The sequence below is a fragment of the Kogia breviceps genome, chromosome 7 (assembly GCF_026419965.1).
Source record: "Kogia breviceps isolate mKogBre1 chromosome 7, mKogBre1 haplotype 1, whole genome shotgun sequence".
NCBI lineage: Eukaryota > Metazoa > Chordata > Mammalia > Artiodactyla > Physeteridae > Kogia > Kogia breviceps.
The window spans coordinates 24449412-24468244 of NC_081316.1; the positions used below are offsets into that span (position 1 = coordinate 24449412).

At 46.8% G+C, this 18833-nt stretch overlaps 1 protein-coding gene across 3 annotated transcripts in view; it reads left to right on the plus strand.

The window, feature by feature from the left end:
- Positions 1 to 15386, plus strand: part of ELF5 (E74 like ETS transcription factor 5) — a 43316-nt gene extending 27930 nt beyond the window's left edge. Inside the window, exons 3-7 of one of the 3 annotated variants that reach the window (XM_059069735.2) lie at positions 2535 to 2768; positions 5964 to 6014; positions 11409 to 11477; positions 13379 to 13574; positions 14003 to 15386. In XM_059069735.2, the coding sequence (XP_058925718.1) occupies positions 2535 to 2768; positions 5964 to 6014; positions 11409 to 11477; positions 13379 to 13574; positions 14003 to 14099 (647 nt within the window). In that variant the 3' untranslated portion in view covers positions 14100 to 15386. The remainder of the gene's footprint in view (positions 1 to 2534; positions 2769 to 5963; positions 6015 to 11408; positions 11478 to 13378; positions 13575 to 14002) is intronic. The other 2 variants (XM_059069737.2, XM_067039438.1) reach the window with 2 other exon arrangements.
- Positions 15387 to 18833: the final 3447 nt, after the last annotated feature.

Below are 18833 nucleotides of genomic sequence, written 5' to 3' on the forward strand. Positions count from 1 at the left end.
CCCTGGCACCCCCCGCGGCTGATGGGGGCCCCTCCTCATCCAGCAGGTAGAGGCCACAACATCAGACGCCACCATCCTGGCCGGATATCAACTCTTTGACCCACATATATATAGAATTCTGATTAAAATCCTAAATTTAAACAAACCTGAGATCTGGGACCTGGGACCCTTTGTGGCAATGCTGGCACCTGGACAAACGTGTCCTCCAACAACAAAATACCCACGAAAAACATCATGAGGGACTTCATATAACTGCAGACATGTGCAGTTGGGGCAAATGATGAACAATAAGACACAAAAAGGCCAAAACCCAACCGCCACTTCTGAGGTGCCGTAGTAAAAGCAGGGTCCTGAGCGTGATACCTGCACTCAGCTCCACCAAGGGGGTGGCAGGCCGCCTAAGCCGCCCCTCCTGCCTGACCCACCAATTTGCCCCACCCTCCCCCCGTTTAAGGGACCAGGTTGACCGTCCTCAGAGATCAAGCAAAGGTATCTGTTTCTTGTTCTAACTCCCTCGTGCTGTAGCCCAAGTCCCAAGAAAGCCTTGCCTGAATTCCTCGTCTGGTCTCTTATCAATTTCTATTGATTAAAGAGTCCAAGGACTCGAGTCTACAGCAAACCTAGTGTTCAAATTTGACCTCAGTCCACTTCACGGTGGGAAAAGAGATTTCTGGAAGGCCTCCACGTTTTAGGGGGAAATCCGAGGAAGTAGAGCTGATGTAGATCCGGGCACATAGCAGCCTGGCCAATACACAGGGGGTGCTTAGGGGCAGAGAAGCCATCTCCCGCCTGGGATTAGAAGCGCCACAGTTCCTTTGGGGACAGGGGCAGCCAATGCAGCATTTAAAAGGGGAATCATAACAGCCTCGCTGCCGTGCGCTGTGGAGTGTACCTCGTGAGAGACACTTTCTGTTGTCCACACAGCCTGAGCCAGTCACCCCTGCCTGCCTCTGCTCCCTGCCTTTCTCCTCAGCCCTTCTCCTTCTCTCTGGCTCCGTGTCTGCCTCCACTGTCTGCTCTCTTCTCTGTGCTGACCTCTGAGGACCAGCATGATGGAACGGAAAGAGTAATGGCTTTCAAGTTCAGACTGGGGTTCACATCCCACCTCTACCCCACACTGGCTGTGGGATCTTGGGCAAGACTTCCATGGCCCTCAGGCTCCTCATCTGTGACCTCCTGGGGGACAGGGACCAAGCCTCCCATTCATCATGAATTATCAGCTCAAAATTTGTTGCTTCACAAATAGAAGGTGTTCAGTGGTAATCTTCTAGGCTCTGTTCTAAGTACCCTAAATACTTTTACATGTATTAACTCCTTTAATCCACAGACCAACCCTATGATGTAGGTGCTATCATTGTCCCCATTTTACAGATGAGGAAACTGAAGCTTTTTGAATGAATGAATGAGTGCAATGGCAATGGCAAGAATTGTTTATGTCAAAGTACCTGACCGAGGACCTAGTACCTCACATCTTCCATAGCAGATCTGCCACCCTTTCGGTTTCTCCTGGCATTGGGACAGTCTGTTGAGCACCCATCTCTGCCCCTGGGTTAGGCACAGCCTCCTCTCAGCCTCCCAGACAGGATGGCACACACCTCTGTCTGGGGCGTAGGGGCCTTCACTGAAGGAGTGAAGGGAATCTACCCTCTGGATAGAAATTCCTCAAAGCAACACCCAAAACACAAGAACAATACAACCAACGCTTCCACCTCCCCCTTCCCCTGGAGGAGCCTGCTCTGGTCATCCAAGGTCTGCCAGATGCTTGGGCAACATTTCAGCCGCCCAAGGCCCTCAGCACAAGATGGCCAGGGGCAGCACCCAAACCTATAGCCAGTGCTGGGCAGCTTTGCATAACAGCAGAGGGAATCAGATCAGCCTCGGATGGTGCCTGGCACACCACAGGCATTTGTTTTGGTTGACCAAAAATTTCGTTGAGGTTTTTCTGTAAGATGGTGTGGAAAAACCCAAATGAACTTTTTGGCCAACCCAATAATAAGTATTGAATTGATTGATAATTTTCTATGCACCATATAGTCTATAGGCGTTAACCACAAATTCCAGAACAGCCCTGTGAGTGGAGCATATTATCCCCATTTTACAGGTGAGGAAACTGAGGCTTAAAGGTCTATGGATCTTGCCCAAGTAGAAAGCAGCAGAACCAGGATTTGAACCCAGGCCTGTCAGGCTCTAAAGGCTATGCTCTTGATGCCCTGTTGTCTGAAACCAAATACTTGAAGGGACTTTTTCTTTCCTTCTCCCCTAGTTCCCCCCTTTCAAGGCTCTCCCTAGCCAGGACCAAGTCTCTCGCCCCGTCATTCCCTCTTCTGCCAGTAAGGCCACTTGTAGGATCCAGTCCCCTCTGGTTTTCACCGCAGGACAGAAGGTGACCAGGACCCCAGCAGAACAACCCAGGGCTGGAGGCCCCTTCAACTCATAGGACAGAGGATAAGGATGTTAGTAAAACTAGAGCCTCCTTCGAGGGACTTCTAATCCTCTCCCGGCTGTCATCCCTCACTTGTCTCTTCCTGGTGCAGCCTGTGACTCCTACTGGACGTCTGTCCACCCTGAGTACTGGACGAAGCGCCACGTCTGGGAATGGCTCCAGTTCTGCTGCAACCAGTATAAGCTGGATGCCAACTGCATCTCCTTCTGCCACTTCAACATCAGCGGCCTGCAGCTGTGCAGTATGACTCAGGAGGAGTTCATCGAGGCAGCTGGTGTCTGCGGGCAGTACCTGTACTTCATCCTCCAGAACATGCGCTCGCAAGGTCAGTGCCAAGAGGGCTGGGCTTTGAGGACAGGGGCCCGGTATTGGGACCAAATGACCTCTGGGGTCCTTCCCTACCATATGACTCACATGGCGAAATTTTATTAGCTGCAACTCTCTGTTAAACCAAATCCCCTGCTAACCAGACCTTTCTGTACCCAGAAGCTCTAGCATGCTAGAATCAGAGATTGGAGGTAAAAACAGAGTGAGTTACAAGGAAGCACGCTGAGTACATATTTTTTTAAAAAAAAAAGAAGAAGAAAGAAAGAAAAAGAAAACTAAAACACGTTCAAGGACCGCCCAGGAACCAGGCTGATACAACAAACTAATATGTTCATAAAGATTGTTAACCATAAAGGGTGGACAAAAAGAGACTTCTGCTTGACATTTTATTAAGCAGAAGGAGAAGAAAATTCACTAGACCCTTTCCCTTCCCTGTTTCCAGAGGAGTCCGACTAATTACCATTTCCTTTTATCACATTCCTAAGGGTCAAGGATCGAATGGCTGCAAGGTGGCCCCAGTAGCATTATTTAACACCAACATGCCCTGCAAGAGTAGAATGTTGCTGGACAGGTCGTTTAAACCCGGAAGCATTTTTTGAGAACACACAATTCTGTATCCCCATATAACAGAGAAAGGAACTGAGGTCCTGAATGGTTAAGTGACTTCTCCTAGGTCGACAGGGCTGATTCATGGCAAGTCAGTACAAAGCAAGGACTGTGAGAGATCAGAAAGAACTTTGTTCCAACCCTGGCTCTCACACTTCGGAGCCGCGGGACCTCTGGCAAATGGCTTAACCTCTCTGAATCTCCACTGTCTCGCCTCTGTGGTGGGGTTATGATACACACCTCCCCGGGCTTCTTGACAGGATTCAGTGAAACATTATCTGGCACAGCAAATAAGGACGCAAATACAATCAATGGCAACTGTTTTTTGTCATCATGAATATAACCAAGAGGCAGAAATGTTAAAAAATAAACACATCTCAGCTCAATTTTAAGAAAGACCTTTCTAAAAGTTAACACCTTCTTTTAAAAAGGCAGCTTCAGGGGACTTGCCTGGTGGTCCAGTGGTTAAAACTTCGCCTTCCAATGCAGGGGGCATGGGATCGATCCCTGGTGGCGGAGCTAGGATCCCACGTGCTTCGCGGCCAAGAAACCGAAACATAAAGCAGAGGCACTATTGTAACAAATTCAATTAAAACTTTTAAAAAATGGTCCCCATCAAAAAAATCTTTAATTAATTAATTAAAAGGCGGCTTCAGAAGATACCTAAGGTAGGAAACTCCCCATCACTGGAGATAAGCAAGCAGTCTAATAGCTCCCTGCTTGATGGCGGTGCCGTGGCACGGATTGCTATTTGGGCGGACACCCACAGAGTACCTTCCAGCTCTATGATTCTTTGCCCTCCCCTTGTTCTCCCCCATCACGGGTGCCTGAGAGCAGGAAAGCTAAGGATGCGGGCTCTCAGGCACTGCTTGGTTTCTGCCCTGGGAGCCATAGCCCCCTGGGGTGAGGAAGGGACAAACAGACCTGCTGTCCACTGTTATCCAGTCTCTGCTTGATTATGTCCAGTGACAGTGACCTGCCAGGAGCCGTGGCCTCCACTCAGCGGCCTTCCCTGAAAGGAGGCAAGTCTGAGCAAATCACAGAAGCTCAGGGAGGAGCTGGGGGCTCCATTCAGAACCATCCCAAGGGGACAGCCTTGCACGAGAACCCCAGGGCCACAGAGATGAGTATTGCATCCTAAGAAAGGATTCAGCTTGGTACCGCCAGCCTCGGCAGAACGTCAAGTCAATCACGTTTGGTCTCCAGGCCCAGCAGTCCCTGTGCTGGGATCTCCTGCCTCGGGCACTTCCCTCCCTGGCAACTGTTACATCAAAAAATACCTATCCCTGGTCCCATTACGTCAAAGTCTGTGCAGAAGAAATAAGCTAAAAACCAACTGTTTTTTAAGCAGGCCACAGGTTGCCTCTTCTTATTCTAAGGAATCCCTGGAGTCACAAAGCTACCTCCAATGGTGGACTTTTAAGGGCTCTGGCAGAAAATGACACAGAACAAGTTTTAGCAGGGAGAAGAGTTAAAGGGGGCTCTAGGCCCAGCGTGCTGCCTGGCTCAGCAGGTGTTGCAGTAGGACTGAAGGGCCCTGAAGCATGAGGACCCTGGTCGCTGGAAGGCGACGTCGGCCGGAGAGGTGGAGGGCAGAGGAGGCTCTCCCAGCACAGGAGAGGAAGATCCCCCGTCACCCCCTCCTGTTCTCAGGAAGAGGGAGGAGAGTGCGTGGCTGACTAGAATCCATCATTCCTAGAACCAACGGCCCTAGGAATCAAGTCGCAACTCTGCCCTGTTCCTGTCTTCTCAGTAAATGGAAACTAGTCCTCACATTGGACACCAAGTTAGAAAGCAGATGTCCTCTGGCCTGTGCTGCTACATGAAAATGTGATCTGAAACTCTTGATTCGCCCCACTCTTCAGAGACCACCAAGGCCCCGACCGTCTCCAGACTCCTTTAAATACTCATGTCGGGTTCTGCATTTCTTGCAGCCTCCAATGTCCATTTTTCTCTTTGACCCGCATGTAACAGGCGTTCAGATCCCCAAGGAATTAGAGATCACGTCCCAGATCATAGACTCCGAGAGCCAACAGGGAGGGCGGGGGTGTTTCTGTCACAGGTTGCCAGTGAGGATCACGAGCCCGGAGACAGGGCGACTGGGCAAGTCTACACAGGGGTCAGAGGTTCAGCCCAGCTCAGAGCCCAGGCCTCCTGATCCCAAGCCAGAACTCACCCCCAGTACCCACTCAGAAAAGCCTAGAAGCTGCTGGGATGCGTGGCCCAGGGCTCTCTCCAGGTGGCCTTTAAAAACAAGGAGATTGAGGAATTCCTCGGCTGTCCAGCAGTTAGGACCCGGTGCTTTCACTGCTGGGGCCTGGTTCGATCCCTGATCAGGGAACTAAGATCCCACAAGCCTCGCAGGGCAGCCAAAAAAAAAAAAAAAAAACCAAGGAGATGACATCTCTCAGAGGTGGCTTCAGGGCGGCCCTATAAAGGCCAGGTGGTGTCCGAGGTTCCTTCTGAAATAAAAGTACCCTGCAGAGGGGCACGGTGGCTCCCCTTCTCCCCAGTACCTCCCCTCCCGGCCTGGCTGGGGAAACCAGGATTGTATGCCATGGTTTGTGGATTTCTTTTTCTTTCCCAGGTTACTCCATTTTTAATGACCCTGAAGAGACCAAGGCCACCATCAAAGACTGTAAGTAACTGAGTTCAAGCTGCCCAAGGCCGTGTTGAGGCTATGGTTGGGCACATAGGCTTGAATGATGTTCCTGTGGGACCGCACTCAATGTCTGATGACCTGAAGCAATAAAGGCTAGGAGAAGATGGCAGGAGAAACGCGGTGGACAGAGCAAGTCTGTGGCTTCCTTAACCTCCCCCAGACTCAGTTTCCTTGTCTATAAAATGGTGGGACACTCACTGGGTTGTGACGAGTTCAGGTAACAGTACATACAAAGTGCCTGGCCTGTGCCAGCAGCGTAGATGCTCCAAATACTGGTACCCTTTAGCAATAATAATCATAATTACTAACCATTAGAGGCCTTGTGGTTGATAATGTCTACATAGAATCTGAGCTCACTAAGCAGGTCACATTTATAATTGTAAGGTAATGGAGGATCTCAGATGGCCTTGTTGATTCTGAAAATTAACACTCACGGTTTCACTTCTGCAGATGGAGAAGGTTTAAGAAAGGGAACTTTGGAGCTTTCTTTTTTTTTTTTTTTTTTGCGGTACACGGGCCTCTCACTGTTGTGGCCTCTCCCGTTGCGGAGCACAGGCTTCAGACGCGCAGGCCCAGTGGCCATGGCTCACGGGCCCAGCCGCTCCGCGGCATGTGGGATCCTCCCGGACCGGGGCACGAACCCATGTCCCCTGCATCGGCAGGCGGACTCTCAACCACTGCGCCACCAGGGAAGCCCTGGAGCTTTCATTTTTTAAAGATGATGATGACTGCTCTTAGTTACTGAGACCCACGCCAAGGTCCTGGCTCAGGGGCCTGGCCAACTAGGACAAAGTAGCATCCTGGGGCTTCAAGCCGTGTTCCCATTCATCTTAAATAGCTATAAGATTAATAGCTACTGTTAGTGTTTGTGAAGCCCTTACTATGTGCCCAGCACGGTGCCAGGCCAAGTATTCTACCTACATTAACTTATTTAATCCTCATGATAACTTTGCTAGATAGTAATGTTATCTCCATTTGCATCTGCGGAAACTGGAGGTGCTGTAACTCACAAGTCACAAGTCAATGCCGAGCTGAGATTCCAACTCATCTTCTCAAAGTCTATGCTCTTATACGCAGTGTTCTTCACCACGTGCCCACAGGTGCACATACACATGCACGCACGCTCCCAGACCCTGCTGTTCACTCTGCTGCCCGCTCAGTTGAGACCTAAGACTCAGGACTCCTCTGGGTCTGGGCCCAGCTCCACAATGGTTCAGAGAACAGGAGATTTTCAACTTAGTACCTGCTGAAGGGGCCCAGGCCCGACAAGCTAGGAAAGCATCAGAACTGGGCCAAGTGAAGTACCCCAGCCCCTCTGCATTTGATCTCTCCTCTTCACACCCTCCCCACCTCCACTGCAGAAGCACCAGAGGACAAAGCCTACGGGCCTGGCTTTGCTGCTGGGTATGTCCTGCTCCTGGCACGGGGTGCAGTCTCTACGGCTGAACTGCTAGCATCGTGGGGACGTGCGTGTGATGAGCTCGATTCAGAAACTGCCACGCCAGCCTCCACCCAGCTTCTGGAGGACAGCAGACCATGATTTCAATCAACGACTGAGAACATATCCTTTGGCCACATTTTAACAGTCTCCAGTTTCAAGGCAACCAAACCTCTCCAAATGCCACAGACAGCAGAGAGCCGGGACCATGTCCCCACTCGCCCTGCGGGAGGCACAGCCCATCTGCAGAGGCACATTGAAGATGAATGGGAGCTGCCCCCCAGAACACTGTGGACCTCCGTAGAGAAGTTTGGGGGGGGGTGGTCAGGGTACTGCTGCTGCCGCCACCTCAGACTGACCTTGGGGACGTTTGGATCTGGGAAGCTGCCTCAACGTGGCCACGCACTGATGGCTTCAGCCCCTCTGCCCCCACTAACACCCTCACCCCACCACCCGCCAAGCGAGGCCGCCAGCCGAGCCGAGCCGTGACTACCCTCAAAGCCACCGCTGAGGACTAGGAACAGATAAAAGAGGGTCATTTGTCTCTGGCAAGACCCACAAGGGGAAACTCCCACCATCCCCACAGCCCTGCCTCGAGCTGACCCACCCCGTGTTCATCTCATCAAGCCAAATCTCTTCCATCCAAAGCGCGCGGAGAAAGCATCAGAATTAAAAGGGTGACTCTTCTACTTCTTGCCATTTGGGCATTTCAGAGAAAGCTTGTTGTCTAGTCACCAGTGAATAATTCGCCTGTGTTTGTCTTGACGACTCCGTTTGTTTTCTCTCTTCTTCAAAGATTATATTAAAACAGTGGCCAGGTCTTCTCTGCAGGTGATTTTGGATCAGATAGGAGGGCAGAGCCCTTTCTCGGTCTTGATCAACCGGCCGTCAGCCCTGCTCGCCTGCTCACCTGCATTCACCTGTCTCTACCTGGCGGCATCCCCACCGTCAGCTGATCTCACCTGAGCATTCATCGTGGCTTGGCCCGTGTGCATGGGCCCGTTTTCCCACATCAATACACTTCCAGGCTGTAATGTAGGAAAGGGTGGAGGAGAGGCCGAAGGGACCCCGAGAGTTGAAGTCACGCATTCGTGTCATTGTTTGTTCCAGAGAATGCTGCACGGCAGTTATTAGGGCTGAGGGCCCTGAGGCCGGACTGTTCACATGCGATCTCAGCTCCGACGTCGGGCAGGCACATGACCTGGCTCGTGCTCCCCAGACATCGTCAGGGTTCGCTCCGTTCTGCTCAGGCATCTTCTTGTCCGAGAGCTTTCTCTGTTCGCTCTTATTACAATTGCAACATCGCTCAGCCTCTTCACCATGACCTCTATTCTCCCACCCTGCTGCATTCCTCTCCATGGCATTTATCACCAACCGAAATAAGCCGTGTTTGTTCACTGGATGTTCCTTCCCACTTGGGTGCAAGTCCCCTGAGAGGAGAGCCTGGGACCTGTTTCGTGATGTCCCTCCCGTGCCTGTGCCTCAGCACTCATGAGTCCATGAGTGAAGGACCTCCAGGGAGACGCCCAGCCACTCGACACCTCTGTTTTCTTATACGTAAAATGGGAGAGTAAGAAACGTGCATCATAAGGGTGGGCGAGGTTGGGTGAGCACCTGGCAGTAGCAAACACTCAGCAAGCTTTAATAATTATTCTTTAAGTATCTATTGAACACCTGCCATGAAAGACATGCTGAAGCAGGAAGTGTGAACCTCTGCTCTGAAACGGAACTGCTCTGGGTTCAAGTCCTGGCTCCACCTCTCTGGATGAAATTCTTAAACTCTGTGGGCTTCGGTTGCTCCTCCATAAATGGAAATAGCGATTATACTACACAGGGTCGTGGCAGGTATTAAATGAGATGTGAAGCCCTTACGAGCACTTGGCACTTGGTAAGCACTCCATTAATATCAGCTGTCAGTACACATGAACAACGGACGAGATGGACCTCTACAGTAGAGGTAGAAAGGGACCCATTCTGGAACACTGAGGAACACGCAGGTGCTATGGGACAGAGAGGGCTCTAACCCAGAGGGTGAGTTCCGAGAAGACTTCCCGACGAGGTTTTGTGAGAGTGGGGTCAGCTGGGTGGAAGTGGGGGGCGGGAAGCATGTGCAAAGGAAGCAGGAGAAAGTCGAGCCCCACTGGGACCATCTGACCCAAAGGAGAGACAAAGTTAGGGAGCAGCAAGAGATAAGCCTGGAGAACTGGATGGAGGTCCACGTGGGAAAGGCCTGACTAACGTGGCAGCCTCTGCACGGGAGACCACAGGGTACCACTGCGGGATATCACACCAGGGAGTGACAAGACCCACTGGCACTGAGACAGGCCACCCTGGGCAGTGGTGTGGTACACAGGACACCATTGCCTCCATGGACAGCATACTTATTTTGTCATTCAGTAGGTATAGCATCATGTCCCTACAGCAGAGAAGGTGAGTATAGTGCAGTGCAGTATGCTGGCTGCTCCATGATACTTACTGAGCACCTACTATATGCCCAGCACTGTGCTAGGTGCTGCGGGATACAGGTGGGAACACAAATCCCTGCCCTCTAGTCGGGAAAGTCAACCAGTGGGAAAAATTAAGAAATATATAACATGTTCCATGGTGATGAATATGACAGCCAAAAAGAAAACTAGCACATGGAGTGTTGAGTAGGATGAGCGTGTACAATTCCAGCTCAGGCAGTCAGAGAAGGCCTCGCTGAGAAGGTGACTGTGAGCAAAGATGGAGATGAGGGCGTGAGCCCCTGGACATCCAAGGGAAGAGTGCTGAGGACAAAGGGAGCAAGTGCCCCAAGGCTGGATGTGCCCGTGAGTTTCAGAAGGAGCCAGGAGGCTAGGGTGGCTGGAGCGGACTGAGCAAGTGGATGTGGGCGGCAGGGAGGGGTGATCTGGTACCACCTTTTATTTGTTTGTTTGTTTATTTATTTATTTATTGCGTTACGCGGGCCTCTCACTGTTGTGGCCTCTCCCGTTGCGGAGCACAGGCTCCGGACGCGCAGGCTCAGTGGCCACGGCTCACAGGCCCAGCCGCTCCGCGGCATGTGGGATCCTCCCGGACCCGGGCACGAACCCGCGTCCCCTGCATCGGCAGGCGGACTCTCAACCACTGCGCCACCAGGGAAGCCCCACCTTTTATTTTTTAATCAGATACACTTTGCAGCAACGTGAGTGTCTCAGACTTACAGCGTGATTCCTAATTTACCTCGGCCTTGAGTTCACACCTTGCTTTCTGCTCTTCATAAGCTCTACTCTCTTTGCTTTTACCTGTGTCCCTTCTAGTCTGGTCTCCACACACTAGCCAGAGGGATCTTCTTAAAAAGTAGAGCTTGTTAAAAAGTCCTAAGTCTTCGCTTTACTCTTTGAATAACATCCCACGTCCTCATTCTGTTCCTACGTGACCTGCCGGCAGCCCGGTGCCCCTACCGCCGCGCCTGGGCCCCCCACAGGCCTGCCTGGTCGCCACCCTTGGCTTTGCACATGATGCTCCTTCCCTCTGGAACACCCTCCCACCTCCTGACATCAGCGTGAGTGTCTCTCTTCCAGGAGGCTCGCCCTGGCCACCCCATCTACAGCAGGTGCTTTCCTCTGCCTCCTTCTCTAAGGCCTCCTTCCTTCATAACACTTAACGCAATGGCGATTTGTGTTTCACTTGTGTTTTCCTTGCCCAATAGTCCTTAACCTCCAGGTGAGCAGGGACCAAGTCTGTCTTGTTCACTTTCTATCTCCAGCTCAGAGCCCGGAACCTGGCACACAGTAGGGCCCCACTGTTGAATACAAACGCTCCTTAAACCTACTAATTATTCCCAAAGAGCCCAGCACGCTGTCTCCTACCACAAAGGTGTTCAATTAATAGTTGCCCATTTGGTGTGATTTGAGGTCGGAATGTGGCCTCCGGCTTCCTTCCTACAGCTGTAAATCATTGTGTTGCAGACGCTGTTTCCAGTTGCTTGAAAACAAGTGGCATCAAAAGTCAAGACTGTCACAGTCATAATCGAACAAGTAAGTGTAAGAGATGCCATTTGTCACTGCTAATTTCTTAAAACCATTCATGAGACAAAGTAATCTACTTTAATAAGCTTTGAGACTCAGTGTTTGAGTGAGTCCCGTTATTTCCCAAAGAACATAGCAGAGAAATTGATGATTACCATTTTAAGTGTTATCAAAATCCAATTTCTTTCTTTTGACTTGGAAATGATATTAGGAGCATTCAAGTAATGTTCTAACCATGTTAAATTTCTGAATAAGGGTTTGTTTCTCCTGGTCTACTGTGAATCCTTCTCACTGAAGTACTCAGGGATGATACTAAAGAAACCCCATGAGTTGGCAATTCTGGTAGCTTTCCCAGAACTAAGATCTACCCAGGACAGGGTCGAGCCTGCTGGGCTTGGTTCTAACCATTTAACATGTATTAAATCATAATCCTCTAACCTGTGCTATGAGGTAGGTACTCTTATGTTGACTTACAAAAAATGCACAACATGGAAGTTGCGAGTTAAGTTTTTGGGGGGCAAATTGAGGAACTGGGAGACAGCGGTTCAGAGAACTCTGAGAAACTGCTCCAAGGAGGCGAGGGGAGGAGCCAGGAGATACAGGAGTTTTGCAGCAAAGAGCAGGTAATCGGAACGTCAGAATATTATTGATTTTTGTTGTTTGTTTTCCTAACATCTTCATTGGAGTAGAATTGCTTTACAATGGTGTGTTACTTTCTGCTTTATTACTGGGCGTATCCCCTTAGAACACCATAATTCAGAAAGAGTCATGTACCACAATGTTCACTGCAGCACTATTTACAATAGCCAGGATGTGGAAGCAACCAAGTGTCCATCGACAGATGAGTCGATAAAGAAGATGTGGCACATATATACAATGGAATATTACTCAGCCATAAAAAGGAACGAAACTGAGTTATTTGTAGTGAGGTGGATGGACCTAGAGTCTGTCATAAAGATTATTGTTACTTAAAGTCAACCAAATGTCTCAAGTTAAGGAATTCAGCACTTTTTTAGGTATGAGAAGATGCAAGAGTCTGGGCTCAGTGAAATCATTCCTTTGATATGCACCTCAGCTCTCTGGGGCCAGTATCCTGTATTTTCACATCCTGAGTTACCTCAGGGCTCACCGCAGGGAATAGCTGCAGTCTGGTGGCTGCTAGACGGCAGGGATCCTTTTCAGCCCTGAGCCGCCTCAGGGCTCACCAGCTCACGTTGGAAGGTTGCAATGATTGATGACTGTGACATCTTTTGTTTATCGATATGGCAGGAAATATTCCATTTGTAAATATTCCATTTATCACTTACTAACCCATTTTAGAGAGAAGATAACTAGCGAGATTTGGTTACAGAGCTAGAAGAGGTGAATTCAGGACCCAAACCCAGCCAGTCAGGCTCCAGAGCCAGTCTTAACTACGATACAATGGAACAAGAGAAATACCAGTTTTTCATGCAAAACATAATTGTAGGATTAGTCCAGCCAGACAGTTGTAGCTATGGGATCTCAGTACAACCATACTGCTTTTCAGAAAGAAGAAAGAAAACATCATTCGACTGTCATTTCATTAATTCCGTAGAATTAGTTGGTAGTTCCATAGAGCAGGGAAAGTTCGTGAGCCAGTGTTGCTGGTCGATGTAAATCGGATGTCTCTGTTTGTGTTTTGTAATTACCTTAGTAGAAGAGGACATTTCACAGCTAGGTATGGTTCCAAGTAGGACATTTCACAGCTAGGTATGGTTCCAAGTAGAAGAGGACATTTCATAGCTAGGTATGGTCCCAAGTAGAGCGCTCGGTCATCACTTTGGGAAATAACTCCATGAAGGAGCACTTCTCACGGGTTCACGAGAAGTTGTACAACTCTTCAGTTTTTCTGTTTTAATTTTCAGCTAACCTTTTTTCCTTCCCTAAAGGCCTCCAGAGCTCTCACCTATGGGAATTTGTGCGAGACCTGCTTCTGTCTCCTGAGGAAAACTGTGGCATTCTGGAATGGGAAGATAGGGAACAAGGTATTTTTCGGGTGGTTAAATCAGAAGCCCTGGCAAAGATGTGGGGACAAAGGAAGAGAAATGACAGAATGACGTATGAAAAGTTGAGCAGAGCTCTGAGGTAAGTGAACAGCACGAAATGCCATGAGCCTTCAGGCAGTTATATCAAAAGTGTCATGAGACAACACTTTGGCTCTTAGGTACAGGCGGGATTAGGGTTTGTAAACTGACACGCCGTCCTTTCCATTCTTGGCAGTGTTCCTCAGGGATCACTCTGAAGCCAGGCTACCAGATACACACACACACACACACACACACACACACACACACACACACACACACACACACACGTTTTGAACCCGATGTGGTGAGGTTCGCTCTTCAAGATGACTGGGAAAAGTTTATATGTAAGTTGATAAGAGGGTGTGAAAATACCAGGGTAACCAAAGACCAGCCTGTCACCCGCGAGGAGAGAGGAGCGTGTTTATGCGCTGCTGTTTTCCCAGGGTACGAACCCTCCTCACGTTCCTCTTCTGCTGTCTTTCACAGGTACTACTATAAAACAGGAATTCTGGAACGGGTCGACCGAAGATTAGTATACAAATTTGGAAAAAACGCACACGGGTGGCAGGAAGACAAGCTATGATCTGCTCCATCATCAAGCTCATTTTATGGATTTCTGTCTTTTAAAACAATAGATTGCAATAGACATTGAAAGTTCACTTTTTTAAAAGCCTGCAAACGTGCTGATAAAATTTCTCCACATCTCAGCTTACATTTGGATTCAGAGTTGTTGTTGTCTACTTGGGGGTGATGACAGCAACCCTTAAGAAATTCCTTTTTTTTTTTTTACCCGAGGGGAGGAGGGGATGATCTTTTGTGGTACCCTGATCAAACATCACTTCCCTAATGAAGAGTTGCAGAACCACAATGCCCTGTGCCATTGGTGCAGCTCAGAGAAAAAGGATCCAATTCTCCCATTAGAGGCTCATCCAGTGCTCCCATTCCAAAGGCTCAAAAGTTTTCACATAGTTAACTGTGGCAGCTCACAAAGCAAAAAAAAAGTGATTAGTTTGTAGTTCATATAGTAGGACGGGGTGAGATGTGGGTAAGACAAACATACTGTAGACTTTAAATTGTTAAAGTCAAATTCCATAGAAAAGTTTCTTAATTAGTAAAGGAGCTAAGCCATCAAGCTGGTACATAATTGGATTTAGCATAGGTTAATAGCGAGTTTCTTAAGCAGAACATCTTTTTAGCCACTCAGCAAAACTCCCACGGCCATCCTTCTGGATTAACACAAAATTAGGCACATTCTTAATTCTTGCTGAGTGTATTCTCCCTCTTCTCCTAGGTGGGAGGCATCAGATGTGCAAAGAGTCGACAGACGCTTACATCAATTTCCAAATCACCTCTGTTTCTATGATTCAAGTTCTCAACACGATAAAATCGTAATTCATTGATTCTGTCTGTAGGCAAGACGTTACACCTTTATAGAACTGGGAATGTCTTGATGGCTCTGTAACGGCCAATTACATTATGAGCCTCTCGTTTTGTCTTCTCAGCCGATGAGTACGCAAGCTCTAAAATGCATATTTCCTTGACAAAATTAGAGACGGTGGATTTACACCAGTGAATGTTCACAAGTTAAAGTATGCACTGACATTTTCTCATCAGTCACTGGTAGGTGAGCCATTAGTGACCTCCAGCTGGGTGGACTGCCCCTAGAACTCCTTCCCCAGAGCAGGAAGCCTCATGTGATGAGGCACTGAACGACAATACAGGCTGAGGGCCCTCCATCTTAGAGTTTCTCGTCAAAAGTAACTTGTTTTTAAAAAATGTGAATGACTGTAAAATAGTCTATTTTTTAGATTCATGTGTTTTCCAGGTGGATACAGTTTGTAAACAATGTGAATAAAATATTTAACATGTTACACTGCCTCCATATTGTTCAATTTAGCAAGGCCGACTCAGCAAACATTGACAGCCTATAAAACCTTTGATGACCCTTCCATTTCCTAGCATTTAGGAGATGGAGATTCCCAGAGAGCCCCAAAAGATGCAAGAAATATATGAAGTGATCCTCTCCACCACCTTTCCATCCTAAGACAGAGGTCTTCTCACAAGATGGAAGGCATGGTCCAGTGGGTCCTACAGCTATGTTTTTGTTTGGTGTGCACACACACACACACACACACACACACACACACATTTTTTTTTTTTTTTGCTTGTGTTTTGAGGTTTTGTTTTGTTCCTTATTTTGAATTAGTTGCCTTATTTAAAAATCAGGAGATTTACAGACAAATCCAGATTACCAATTTCTTTTTGAAAATCAGATCTGGTACTACCAGTTTCTCAGTGTCTGCCACAGTAATTTCCTGAACCTGAGTGGAAGAATATTTGGTCACAACTTCATGCTGCCTCAGACGCTGAACTTTGTTCTTGTACTGTTGTGGTTGGTTTGAAGGTTTTCTTTGTTTTTTTTCTTTTTAATGCAATGTTTAAAGGTTACACTCCATTTACAGTTATTACAAACTATTAGCTATATTCCCCATACTGTACAGTACATCCTTGTGGCCTATTTTACACCCAATAGTGTGTGCCTCCCCTCCCCCACCCCTATTTTGCCCCTCCCCCACCAGCAACCACTAGTTTGTTCTCCATATCTCTGAGTCTGCTTCTTTTTAGTTATATTCACTACTTGGTTGTATTATTTAGATTCCACATATAAGGATATCATACAGTATTTGTCATTCTCTGACTTACTTCACTAAGGATAATGACCTCTAAGTCCATCCATGTGGCTGCTAATGGCAAAATTTCATTCTCTTTTATGGCTGAGTAGTATTCCATTGTATATATGTACCATATCTTCTATATCCATTCGTCTATCAGTGGACACTTAGGTTGCTTCCATATCTTGGCAATTGTAAATAATGCTGCTTTCAACATTGCGGTGCATGTATCTCTTTTTTTTAACATCTTTATTGGAGTATAATTGCTTTACAATGTTGTGTTAGTTTCTGCTATATAACAAAGTGAACCAACTATATACATACATATATCCCCATATACCCTCCCTCTTGCATCTCCCTCCCACCCTCCTTATCCCATCCCTCTGGGTGGACACAAAGCACCAAGCTGATCTCCCTGTGCTATACAGCTGCTTCCCACTAGCGATCTATTTCACATTTGGTAGTGTATATATGTCCATGCCACTCTCTCACTTCGTCCCAGCTTACCCTTCCCCCTACCCATGTCCTCAAGTGCATTCTCTACATCTGCATCTTTATTCTTGTCCTGCCCCTAGGTTCCTCAGAACCATTTTTTTAAAGATTCCATATATATGTGTTAGCATACAGTATTTGTTCTTTTTCTGACTTACTTCACTCCATATGATAGAGTCTAGGTCCATCCACCTCACTACAAAAAACTCAGCTTTGTTTCTTTTTATGGCTGAGTAATATTCCATTGTATATATGTGCCATATCTTCTTTATCCATTCATCTGTCGATGGACACTTAGGTTGCTTCCATGTCCTGGCTACTGTAAATAGTGCTGCAATGAATACTGTGGTACATGACTCTTTTTGAATTATGGTTTTCTCAGGGTATATGTCCAGTAGTGGGATTGCTGGGTCATATGGTAGTTCTATTTTTAGTTTTGTAAGGAACTTCCATACTGTTCTCCATAGTGGCTATATCAATTTACATTCCCACCAACAGTGCAAGAGGGTTCCTTTTTCTCCACACCCTCTCCAGCATTCATTGATTGTAGATTTTTTGATGATGGCCATTCTGACTGGTGTGAAGTGATACCTCATTGTAGTTTTGAATTGCATTTCTCTAATGATTAGTGATGTTGAGCATCCTTTCATGTGTTGTTGGCAATCTGTATATCTTCTTTGTAGAAATGTCTGTTTAGGTCTTCTGCTCATTTTTGGATCGGGTTGTTTATTTTTTTGATATTGAGCTGCATGTGCTGCTTGTATAATTTGGAGATTAATCCTTTGTCAGTTGCTTAGTTTGCAAATATTTTGTCCCATTCTGAGGGTTGTCTTTTCATCTTGTTTATGGTTTCCTTTGCTGTGCAAGAGCTTTTAAGTTTCATTAGGTGACATTTGTTTATTTTTGGTTTTATTTCCATTTCTCTAGGAAGTGGGTCAAAAAGGATCTTGCTGTGATTTATGTCATAGAGTGTTCTGCCTATGTTTTCCTCTAAGAGTTTTATACTGTCTGGCCTTACATTTAGGTCTTTAATCCATTTTTAGTTCATTTTTGTGTATGGTGTTAGGGAGTGTTCAAATTTCATTCTTTTACATGTAGCTGTCCAGTTTTCCCAGCACCACTTATTGAAGAGAATGACTTTTCTCCATTGTATACTCTTGCCTCCTTTATCAAAGATAAGGTGGCCATATGTGCATGGGTTTATCTCTGGGCTTTCTATCCTGTTCCATTGATCTATATTTCTGTTTTTGTGCCAGTATCATACTGTCTTGATCACTGTAGCTTTGTAGTATAGTCTGAAGTCAGGGTGCCTGATTCCTCCAGCTCCGTTTTTCTTTCTCAAAATCACTTTGGCTATTCATGGTCTTTTGTATTTCCATACAAACTGTGAAATTTCTTGTTCTCGTTCTGTGAAAAATGCCATTGGTAGTTTGATAGGGATTGCATTGAATCCGTAGATTGCTTTGGGTAGTATAGTCATTTTCACAATGTTGATTCTTCCAATCCAAGAACATGGTATATCTCTCCATCTGTTTGTATCATCTTTAACTTCTTTCATCAGTGTCATTGTTTTCTGCATACAGGTTTTTTGTCTCCTTAGGTAAGTTTATTACTAGGTATTTTATTCTTTTTGTTGCAATGGTAAATGGGAGTGTTTCCTTAATTTCTCTTTCAGATTTTTTATCATTAGTGTATAGGAATGCAAGAGATTTCTGTACATTAATTTTGTATCCTGCTACTCTACCAAATTCATTGATTAACTCTAGGAGTATTCTGGTAGCATCTTTAGGATTCTCTATGTATAGTATCATGTCATCTGCAAACAGTGACAATTTTATTTCTTCTTTTCTGATTTGGATTACTCTTATTTCTTTTCCTTCTCTGATTGCTGTGGCTAGAACTTCCAAAACTATGTTGAATAATAGTGGTGAGAGTGGGCAACCTTGTCCTGTTCCTGATCTTAGAGGAAATGGTTTCAGTTTTTAACCATTGAGAACGATGTTGGCTGTGGGTTTGTCATATATGGCCTTTATTATGTTGAGGTAGGTTCCCTCTATACCTATTTTCTGCAGAATTTTTATCATAAATGAGTGTTGAATTTTATCAAAAGCTTTTTCTGCATTTATTGTCATATCATTTTTATCCTTCAGTTT